This window comes from Gallus gallus, chromosome 13, assembly GCF_016699485.2.
Source record: "Gallus gallus isolate bGalGal1 chromosome 13, bGalGal1.mat.broiler.GRCg7b, whole genome shotgun sequence".
Lineage (NCBI taxonomy): Eukaryota > Metazoa > Chordata > Aves > Galliformes > Phasianidae > Gallus > Gallus gallus.
This window is the reverse complement of record NC_052544.1, coordinates 901,674-913,218: the sequence shown is the minus strand read 5'-3', so window position 1 is coordinate 913,218 and position 11,545 is coordinate 901,674. Positions and strand designations below refer to the sequence as shown.

Sequence of the window (11,545 nt, the reverse complement as noted above, 5' to 3'; positions counted from 1 at the left end):
CAAAGCCTCATTCTGCGCTTTTTGGTCCAGTGTGCCATCAGTTATTCAATACACAAAGGTGTTTACGTTGTTCTCACAATAATTAAGCTGATTAAGTCATATTATCACTAACAAGAAACGTTAATTCCACTTGAGTGAAGGCTACAAACAGAGCCAGTGACATTTCCACCACGTAGATTGAGAGCACATTGCGGGAGGCGCAGGGAGGCAAAGCCCGGCTGGCTCCTTCCTGCAAGCCCTGCGGAGTAAGCTGGAATTGATGTTTTCAGAGCAGTTAAAAAAAAAAAAAAAGGTGCAAAGAAGCAGAGAAAATCAACACACAAAAGTCGTGCAGACCATCTCTCAGCGTGGCAGAGGCAAAATTATTATGACAAAAGCTGGAGGATGTTTGTTTCTGCCGAACAAAAGGAGGCAGGAGGGGGATGCGGCAGTAGCAGCATGCTGCTCAGCAGGGTGAGCCTGGAGAGGTGGTGAAGACACTGAGGCAATCTGAAAAGAAATCAGGAAGGGCCCGGATCCATTCTCAGCTAAATTGAGGCACGATCATTCCAGCGACATCTTCAGGTCAGAAAACACAAGAAAATGTTGCCCAGCCTCACTGGAGATGGGGATTAACCATGAGTCCACAACTCTGGGCTTGATCCAGAACTCACCGCTCCGCTCCCCTGGGCTTTGAGGTCCCAGTGACCCTGCATGAGCAGTGCACACGTGTCCATGGCTCTGCCCACTCCCCATGGAGGTTTCCCAGGACTCTTTGGATGCTGCTCGGCTCCATGCGCTGCATACTGGGGTAGAGCTGAGCACCAGCCCCTCTGGGCCCTTTCTGGCCTCTTTTTTCTCTGCCTCTGGATTCAATTTGTCTCTCTGCTATACGCTTTTAAGTCATTACAGAGATATAGTAATGTTTCTATCCAAAGAGTCTATTCAGCAAGAGTGAGAGCACAAAAAAGCCCCATTTGAGCCAGTGCCCAGAAGCACTCCGTGCTGCCTAACGCAGCCTGCAGCACTTTGCAGCCAACGGCACCACATGGCAGCTTTCCCACTGTTGGAGATGCACATCTCAGGCTGGCTGGCAGGTCCCTGAAAGCAGGATTTGCCTCTGGATCTCTGAAAGACCTGGGATGTATGAGTGGAGAGTATGGATGGAGAGCACTGAGTATGTCTCTGAAGCAGCTCTCATGCCTGATGCATTACCAGACTACAGAAACCAGGTAATGCCCATGAGCTGTGCGGGAGTGTAAGCACAGAAAGAGTTGTAAAAATAACTGGTTGTAGGGTAGAGAGCTTGCATTTTTAATGACTGCCTGTCCCTATGGAAGAATGTGAAAGGAGGAAGAGCTGTCAGGCTGACCATCCTGACCAGGCATGCCCTTTGTGGATGGGACAGTGCTGTAGATGCCATCAGGTTTAAGTTCTATCTCCACTATGACAAGTCTGTCCTTTTATTGATATTGGAATTGAACCATTTTGGATTTCCTCCAACAAAGCAGAGAATGCTCTGGGCAGGTGGGAGTCTGGGGCAGGGCTGGGCTGACCCCCAGACAGCTCTCAGAGGAGACCTGAGCTGAGCCGTGATGCATGCTTGGGGTCAGCAGGAGGTGCAGATGTGTGTGTATGTCTAGATGGCTTCTCCTGGGTGAGATGCCACTGTGCAAACTGTCCATTTCCAATGCCTACGATTTGGGAACTCAATTTTGAGACATCCTTTTGGGATGCAACGTCTGCAACTCCAATACAACGCAATGGCTCTGTGTTATTAGATCCAGCGTGCCGTGGGGCTCATGCACTGGGCACACAGAGGGGCTGCAGCACTTTCCTAATGCCTGGCCTGTACCACCTGACAACGGCAGGGAAGTTATTACTGGAGCTAAGCTGGGAGAGGGAGATGCTTGCTGCCCCCGCAGGGAGTCAAGTCCATTTGATGCTTTTATTGCTTCTTGAGGCTGTTATTAATTTTATTGTATCACTTTGCATAATTCTTATGTCTTCTGAAGCAGTGAAACAGGATAATACTATTCAGGGTCTCAGGCAGCAGCTGTTTTGGGTTCTGTTTTACCCTTAGCACTCTGCAGAGGCCATTGCAGAATCCACTCAGCAGCAACAAATCCTTCATCCTACCTTCTAATTGGGACAGGGAATCTTTCATCTGCTTGCAGCCAGGCAGATGCGAGCTGGGACTGGAAGCACTAGCAGCAACCAGGTCCCTTTCATGTCCACAGCCCACTTCTTCCAGGGCTCTGACTCCCACAGGCCCCTCAGTGTGCTCCTGCCCCCTCCCACCCAAGAGCACATTACCTGCATGTGGACAAGGACTTTTCTGGGTTAATCCCAAAAGCTGCACTGCAGCCTCCTCAGGCTTATCCCCAAACAAGCAGGAACAGGAGAAGGAACAGCCACAGTGTGGCCATTTCTGCACTTCACCCCAAGCTGAGCCCCTTCCCACCTCCAGCTAGGAACCCCCAGCTGCTGCTGCCTTCCCTGTTCCCCCCTGGACTGCCCCCCAGACACATGCAGGTTATCTCCTCCTGCACTCCTATTCCTGCAGCAAGCTGGTGGGCAGCGAGCAGCTAGGGGAAAGCTGAAATGGGCCGTAGAAAGCAATGCAGAATTATAACAGTAATTCATAGCAAGATCCAACCCCCCTCCCCAGCAGCTCCAGGCATCTCTGTTGCTACTCATGCTTTTCTGCCAGGCCCTGGGTGGGCCTGAGTGCAGCAAGAGGGGACCTTGAGCCCCCAGCCTCTGGGTGAAAGGAATGAATGACCCTCCCTAGGCTGCTCCAGCAGTGAAGAAAGCCATAGGGTCTGCACATGTGCTGGAGCTGAATCCTGCTTTGCATCTCAGTGATGGTCCCTGCCACCGGGTGCAGATGGGGCTCAGGACAGCCAGCAGGCAGGGTGAGCTAGCAAAATACCATTTATTGGTACAAATCAGACATCATGAAAGAAACTTGCTTTAGAAAGAGCTCTCTTGTTCTGCACAGATGGGCTGGACTCGAGCTATCTGGTCACAGGCGAGCGATCGGCAATGCTGGCAGACAGAGCGGGTGCACAGGTGTGGGGTTCTGGGGCTGCAGCCCGGCCCTCGGGCTCCTGGCAGCCTGGTGGAAGTCCTTGTAGAGGAGAGAGAGCAGCGGGAGCTGCGTGTCCTGCACAGGTGGGGTTAATCAAGGTGCTCAGGACTTGGGAAAATGGAGATGCAAGTGAGAGCAGGAGAAGGGGAGAGAGCTGTCACCATGCTGGGACTCCTCTGAAGAAGGAAACTTCCTCTTAGATGATGTTGTCTTGGAGTTATCCAGCAGGTCCTCACCCTGTGAATCTCCAACAGCCCTTCTGGCCATCCTGCGCTGCTTGGAGAGCAGGGACCAGTAGCATCCAGGATACGGCTGCATCCTGGACTTCACAGCTCTGCATGTGTCAGGCAGCAGTTTGAAGGGAAGCCCACATAATGGCTGGGATTTGCACTCAGAAGCCAGACACCAGCTCTGGACGTACAACACCTCCCACTGAGTCCCAGGAGCAGGGCACTGGTTGCTGCCCCACTGATGCCACGCTTGGTCTCTGTACATCTCCCTGCTTCCTGGGGCAGTAATACAGGCATGCAGCACAGTACATTCACACAGCCAGACAAGACAAAGTGACAACATTTACAGAGACAGATTGCCCCTAAAGGGGACATGGGAATGGGTAAACTCAAGGCAGATTTGCTGAAATCTGCCCACCTGGACCCCCAGCAGCACCTGCTGCCAACACAGCTCTGCAAGAGGTGGGAGAAACGCCTGTTCCCCCCCTTCCATCCTGCCTCATCCTCTCACTCCTTTCCCCACCCCCAGGCAGCCCTACAAACTCTGGAGCAGTCCGTGCATGGAGCTGTGTGCTGCAGATGGACCCAGCAGCTGAAGTAAAGTGTAATGTGGGTGATCCAGGCCCGGCACCAGACACTATTTCAGGTCGTTGTTGATAACCACGCTGTCAGGCATATCGTAGTATGTCGTCATTTTCTTCTTCTTGCCAAAGGTGGAAAAGCTGTTCTTGCTCTCACGGCCTGGAACCAGGGGGCCATCCTTACTGGAAAGCAGAGTCGGGGTGCCAGGGATGTAGACATTGTGCTGGTAATCCGGGGCTGGGATGTGCCCCGAGTACAAGGGGCCGTACTGGGGTGCCCAGACGCTGTTGGTGCCCGCTGAGGCCTTCTGAAACTCTGGAGAAAAGATGGGTGTGAGGATGGTTTGTTGGGATCTGCACCCCTTTTCAGGGGGACGGTCACACCCACATCCCAGAACACCCATGTGTCACCACCCTCCCTCCTTCCCAGAGCCCTGGGCATCCCTGCGCACACTGCTGAGGGCAGCGCTGTGTTCCCCCAGGGACATTGTCTGGTTCTGGTCTCCCACCCCAGCACCCCCATACTGACCAGCAACCGGGGTCACCAGAGTACACAGCCTCTCGTGCTCTTTCTGCAGGGCTCTGCGGATTTCCCCCACGTCCTCCAGGCTCTGGGAGCTAAAGAGAAGAGACCGAAAGGATCAATTCAGTGCTACATCAACGGGAGCCTTCCCATCCCCACAGCCCCTCCACCTGTGCCCACAGGTCCTGTACCTCTTCAACGCAGGTCTCTGCACAGTGGGGGGCAGCCAGTCTGTGTTGGGTTGCTTTATCTGGAAACACAGCAAAGGGAAATGTCTGTTAGCCTTCAGTAACCAGCAAGGCCCCATCTCCTCCATCTCCTCTTCCTGTGGGAAGATCTGATTTTACAGACAGGGAAACTGAGGCAGAGCTAATGCAGTCTTCTCCTGTCTGGGCCCCGCACCCAGGGCACTGGGTTGTCATAGAGGAAGACTCTCCACCTGTGTGGGATGTTTCATTGCCAAGCTCTGCTCTGGGGAAAGAGAGCAGATTTTAATTCTAAAAATCCTATTATACAGGCATGGTGATGACTTTACCCAGGTCTCAGGCACCTGGGTTGAGGGTGCAGAATGGGCAGTGTGCGCAATGACCTGAAGCTGCAAGCTACCAGGGGAATATCCCATTAACACATCAGACAAGGCCAGTGGTGCAAGAAGACAAAGAGCGAGAGCCTGCTGGCAGTGAGTCCTGCACTCTCCTTGCAGGGCTGTTTCATTAGAAGTCCAAAGTAAGTGGGTTAGACGCTTCATCACTCTCCATCCTTGCAATCATGTTTTGGACAGAGCCTCTCACTGGGAAAATGAGACAACCCTGATTTCAATATCTAACAAATGTTGACATCAAAACCCCACCCTGAGATCCCCACTCCCTCCCCAGCAACAGAGCTCATGACAGCGGTGCCTGGATGTGGACGTGAGTGGGTCCTGCTCCCCACTGCAGCCCCTGGCATGGGGGAGCACAGAGGTGTCCTGGTGTGGAGATGGTCCTTCACTCTCCCCAGCCCAGGCACTGAAGCAACTCCATGGCCTCTAATGCACACAGAAGGTGGTGGGGAGTGGACTCCATCTCTCTCCTGCTTTTCCTCATGGGGAATCTCAGTGGAGCATCCCCACTGCCTGACCTATCCTCTGTGAGGACCTGATTCCTCCTGTGGGCTGAGGGGTGAGACCCCTGGGTGTAGGGGACACGGAGAAGTGCAGTGCCAACCCTGAGACTACCTCACCTGCTTGGGGCCATGGAGGGGTTGCCCTGGCCGGGACCGCTTCCCAGCAGCAGGCAGGTTCCCAGGGCCTTTCTCGTTGTTGCGGGGCAGACTGCAGGGTTTGAGGAACATGAAGTCGCTCTGGGCGGATTCAGGCCCGAGGCACAGCTTGTAGCAGTAGCCTGGGGGACCACCATCAGGCACATCAAGGTGGGCAGCCACGCTGGCACCGGGCTGCGATGCCAGGTTGGATGTCTTGAGGCCATCGGGAGAGCGCCTGGTCCGGGGGCAGCAGCAACAACTGTCACCCTGCCAGGGGTAACGCATCCCACGGCATCGGATGGCTGTGAGGATGAGGATGGCCAGCAGGAAGGTGAAAGAGATGGAGCCCAGGGACACCAGGAGGTAGAGAGTGAGTGGAGAGGAGGAGGAGGCTTCTGGAGGGAGGCTGAAGTTGCTGAAGTCAGAGAGAGTCTGCGGCATGGTCTCCACCACGGAAAGCAGGAGGGACACAGTGGCTGAGAGTGCTGGCTGTCCTCCATCCCTCACCTGCACCACCAGGCGCTGCCGGGCCGCATCCTGCTCCAGGAAGGAGCGGAGGGTGCGCAGCTCACCTGTGTCTGGTGCCAGGCTGAACAGCGTGAAGTCGGTGGCCTGGAGCAGCTGGTATGACAGGCGGGAGTTCAGCCCTGCATCTGCGTCCACTGCCGACACTGTGCCCACCAGGTAGCCAGGCCCAGCAGAGCGCGGCACCAGCTCAGTGGCCACAGAGCCATTGCGTGGCATGGGGGACACAATGACGGGAGCGTTGTCATTCTGGTCCAGCACGAAGATGTGCACGGTGACGTTGGCACTGAGCGGGGGGAAGCCCGCGTCCTGCGCTTGCACCTGGATCTGGAAGCTGCGGATCTGCTCATAATCGAGGGAGCGTAGGGCATACATGTGTCCGCTGTCTGAGTTGATGGACACGTAGGTACCCACGGGCATGCCATGGATGTGCCCATCAGTGATGGAGTAGGACAGGTAGGCGTTCTGCTGGCAGTCGGGGTCCAGAGCACTGACGGAACAGATAGAGGCCCCTGGTGCATTGTTCTCCATCACATAGATGCTGTAGGAGGGCTGCAGGAAGTGCGGGGCGTTGTCGTTCACGTCGGACACTGGCACAGTGAGAGTGCTGCGGGTCAGCAGGGCAGGGGATCCCATGTCCCGGGCCGTGATGCTGATGTTGTACTCAGACACCGCCTCCCGATCCAGTGGCTCCGTGGTAACCAGTGTGTAGTAGTCACGGAAGGAGGAGCGGAGCTCAAAGGGCACACTGGGACTCAGCTCACAGCTCACACGCCCGTTGTCCCCGGAGTCCCGGTCCAGAACACTGATGACTGCGATGACGGTGCCTGGTGGGGCATCTTCCTGCACTGGCGTGGAAACTGAGGTGAGGGTCACCTCAGGTGCATTGTCATTCACATCGAGGAGGTGCACAAGCACCCGGCAGTGCACAGCCACCGCCGAGGGCCCGCGGTCCTTGGCTTGCACATATAGCTCATGCAGGCTGGCGCGCTCATAGTCCAGGGGGCCCTTCAGCAGCACCTGCCCGCTGCGGGGCTCCACACGGAAGAGCTCTCGGACACTTGGTGGCGCATGCCCGCTAAAGGAGTACTCAATCTCCCCATTGGGGCCCTCATCCAGGTCGGTGGCATTCAGCTGGATGACCAACGTGCCGGCGGGGGCATCCTCTGGCAGGCTCACTCCATATGAGGGTTGGTCAAAGGCAGGAATATTGTCGTTGGCATCCAGCACAGTGACAAGGACATGGGCTGTGCCCGAGCGCCTGGGGATGCCACCATCGAGCGCGGTGAGCAGCAGTCGGTGTGTACGTTGCTGCTCGCGGTCCAGGGCACGCTCCAGAACCAGCTCTGCAAACTTGCTGGCGTCGCTACGTGTGTGCACCTCTAGTGAGAAGAAGCTGTTGGGGCTGAGCTGGTAGGTGTGCACCGAGTTGGTGCCCACGTCAGGATCCTGGGCGCTTTCGAGAGGGAAGCGGGCACCCAGCACAGCGGACTCAGCCACCTCGAGCACGTACTCCTGCCAGGGGAAGGTGGGAGCGTGGTCGTTGATGTCCAACACCTCCACCTCTACACGGTACAGCTCCAGAGGGCTCTCGACGAGCAGCTGCAGGTGGAGCAAGCAGGTGCCCCCTGTTTCGCACACTTCCTCCCGGTCTATCCGCTCGTTCACAAAGAGGATCCCGTTCTCCAGGTTCACCTCCAGGTGCTGCCTCACCCCGGCCCCGGTCACAATGCGGAACCGCCGCGCCGACAGCGTGGACACATCCAGCCCCAGGTCCTCGCCGAGATTGGCCACGAAGGCTCCGTGCTCCAGCTCCTCGGGCACAGCGTAGCGCAGCTGCCCACCCGTGAAGTGCGGTGCGGCCAGGAAGGCGAGGAGGAGGAGGAGGGAGGGGAGGGAAAGCTGCCCCCTCCCGCAGCCTGCTCCGGCCCGCATGGCCCCACAACCCCCCTGGAACCCACCCGCCGTGCCCGTCCTCGTGCTCCCGAGGGCTTCCGACCTGCCGGGGTCGGCGGGGAGGGCCGTTCCCGGTGCTCCGACCCCGCAGTACCGGCCCCCGCCGCGGTCGCCGCTTAACCCCTTCCCCGCCGGAGCCGATCTCGGGGACGGGGCTGACACCGGAGGGAGGCGACGCCGCGCTAAAAGAGAGCGGAGCCCCGGTGAGCCCGACCGCTGCCCCGGCCCGGGGTGCCAGCGTTACCCCGGAGCTGCAGCGTTCGTCCCCGCGGTAAGATTAAGAGGAGCACGGATCGCAGCGGCTGCCAAATCCCCCGGCTGCGTCCCCCTCCGTGCCGGTCCTAACCTTTAGCAGATGGTTAAGCCCCTCCAGACTTGATTACATTTCCCCGCACACCGTTTTCCTTGTAATGCGGAGTTTTTAATTACCGGAGCAGGGGGATTACAGCCTCGGATAAAGCTGAGCCCATCGGCGCGGAGGCACTGAGAGACCCCCCCGGCCGCCGCCTGCCTCCGCCCCCAACACCCCCTCTGCCCGCAGCCCCACGCCCGCCGGTACCGAGCGCAGCCCTCTCGCGGTCCCCGTCCGCGATCCCGCCGGGATCAGAGCTCCGGGCTCCCCCCTGCAGCGGGGACACGGGCACAAACTTTCCGCCGGCCCCGGAGCGGGAGGAGGGCGCGGACAGAGCCCCGGTTCCCGTCCGAACTCCGAAGGACGACCCCCGCCCCGCCCCGGTACCGGACCCGGTGGACGATCCTCGCTGCGCTCTCTCTCCCGTAGCTCCGCAGACGCCCGTTAGCGGGACGGCGCGGACAGCCGCCCCCCGGTGCTGAGGTCCCGGATAATCCCCTAACGATCTAGTTAAGGGATCGGCGGGGCTCGGAGCGGCTTGAGCTGAGCACAGATATTTTACCGCCTTTGTCTCTGCCTACCGGTCCCCAGCGGGCTCCCGCGGAAGGGAATTGGAGGCACCGGGCGGCCCCGGGGAGTCCCGCGTGGGAGGCGGTGTGCGGAGCGATCCCGCAGGCAGCGGGGCTTGGGGGCGTTGTGGGGCGGAGAGGGGGGAGATGAACCCCGGGAGCACAGCGCGATCCACGCGGGACGCGGACTCGTGGGGCTGCCGGGGAAGGCAGCGGGGAAGGGCGGGGTGGCAGCGCGGGGCGGACGGGTGATAAGAGGTGGCGCCGGGTCACGCGTGGGCTCGGACTCGAGAGGGAGCAGTGGGATCGGGACGACTCCTGGTAAGCGAAGCCCAAGCTGTATCCTAAGCGCCGATCGCTGCCGGCACGTTCCCTGCACCATCTTCCGAGCCAGGGCCACCCCTCCCCATTTGATCCTCCTTATCCCTGCTGTGACCCCACAGCCCCTGATCTGTCCCCTCGTCCCTGATCGGCCGTGTCCGCCCTCCTCCCCCACCCCTCCCTTCCCGTACGCCCCCCACATCGCAGATCTGTATCTCCCCCAGCGCTACCGGAGCTAAGACGGACGGGGGAGGGACGCTCCAGAGAGCTCGGAGAAATGCTTAGGACAGAGAGGTATTGAGCAGGGAGGGGATGTGTGGGGGTCTCGTTTTCCCATTCCCGTTTTCAACCAAGTGCGTTCCGGGAAATCCTCGGAGCTGTTTTCACCCTTTTGTTTAATTCAGATTTAAATATTCATTCTCCTCCCCTCGGGTGCGATGAGCTCCGGGCTGAATCCTCCCCCCGCCCCCCTCGGCTCGGTCCTGTTTATGCTTCTCCAGCTCTGCTATGCGATGTCCCCCAGTGCAGCTCATCACTTTTTCCTTTTTGGCGCGGCGGGGAGGAATCTACCCCTCTTCTCCCTTGTTTTCTCCCCTAAGGGATGGGAAAGCCCCATTAGCCTCTCTTCCCCACCTCCCCAAACCCTGCCCCCCTCCCAACCCCAATCCTCCTTTGGTGTCCTTCTGCTGCCACCAACCCAACCCAATGTTTGTGCTTTACCAACAATAGAAACTCTCACTGCTTGCAGCCCCTCCAGATTCTTCTCTTCCCCACACCCAGGACTTCAGTGGTCCAAAGCCAAAAGGGAAGGCTGCGCAGGGTGGGGGGGAGACAAAGGTTGTCCTCAATATCCCTTTCCAGGGGAAAATGTCACAGGCTGTGGGGTGACTGTGGGTGCTGCGGAGGGATGAGGACTCAAGAGAGACCTTTTGGGGAGGGGGGAGGGGTCGTGGCAGAGGACAGCAGAATGGGGGAGATGGCACGGGGACAGCCCAACACCCCTCCTAACACCCCGCTCACATCCCGCAGATTTTATATTCTCCCTTTCATCCAGGGGAGCATTCAGCCGTCGCCCCGGTTCTCACGGGGTAAGGAGCCAGAGCACAGCTAGAAGCTCGGTTGGGAAGGCGCTGGATGCCACAAGAAGGGGGGCTTGGCTTTCTGTGAGATGCCTTGGCACAGCAGCGGGTGGCCGGCTGCCGCGGGTCAGCAGTGATGTGCCTTGGCAGGGCGGCTGGCAGATCGGGACGGGATGCAGCAGGAGATGCCGCAGGTTGAACTGCTTCAGAAAAGCCACGCAGGGAGCAAAGGGGGGGGAAGCACCCCACTGCCCACCAGCGCCAAGCCTCACTGCCACTCCACGTCCCTGCCCACCACGTTCTGGGGCAGAAGAAGGGTCTGAAAGCAAATCAGTCCGTCAGACTTCATATCCCCTCCCCCAGCTCCCCAAGGCACCCGTGTGCCCAGCCATGCGTATGGGTTTGTTGCTCCCTTCTTGCTGGAAACGAGAGCAGCTATAGTTTGCATTGCCCGTGAGGGAAAGCACAGTGAGGGCTCCTGCTGGAAGCTGGGAATGAGCCCACTGCTCACTGGCCTACCGCTGATGAGCAGCACAGGGTCAGACACCAGGGGCTTGACTACTGGGAGCCGCCAGGATCCTCCCCTGCTGAAGCTTCTGCTCCTGCCATCCCTTGGGAGAAACCAGTGCCCTGAAGGGGCTGGTGGCCATCTCAGTGTGCTATCAGTGCTGGTGGGGCACCCAGCCCGCCCTTGAGTGCTGGGATGTGATGCATTAAACATATATCAAGTCATGCTACAACTGTGCTGGCATCCCCAGTATGAGAGAGACATTGACGAAACGGAGCAAGTGCAGTGGCAGCCACTGATAGCGATACAAGCAGTGCCCTGAGGAGAGGCTGAGGCTGCATCAACCTGGAGAAGAGAGCAAGGAGCAGGATCTAACTGCCCTCTTTGTTTCCATAAAGGAAAGATGGAGCCTATCTCCCTTCAGAGGTGCACAGAGACAGGATGAGAAGCTGTGGGCACAGCCTGGGCTGGGGAAATTTCTGTTAGATACTGGGAAAAGAGCTTCACTGTGAGGGTGGTAAAACTCTGGCACAGGGACCTGGCAGGGCTAGGAATCTCCACCCTTGATGAGGCCCTGATACACCAG

At 58.3% G+C, this 11,545-nt stretch overlaps 1 protein-coding gene across 1 annotated transcript; it reads right to left on the bottom strand.

The window, feature by feature from the left end:
- Window positions 1-2,906: 2,906 nt before the first annotated feature.
- Window positions 2,907-8,650, bottom strand: LOC768760 (protocadherin delta 1). The gene is made up of 4 exons (XM_001231878.7): window positions 5,629-8,650; window positions 4,599-4,657; window positions 4,414-4,502; window positions 2,907-4,200 (listed from the first exon to the last, which is right to left on the bottom strand). The coding sequence occupies exons 1-4, from the start codon at window positions 8,107-8,109 to the stop codon at window positions 3,941-3,943; spliced, it is 2,889 nt and encodes a 962-aa protein (XP_001231879.4). The 5' UTR covers window positions 8,110-8,650; the 3' UTR covers window positions 2,907-3,940.
- Window positions 8,651-11,545: the final 2,895 nt, after the last annotated feature.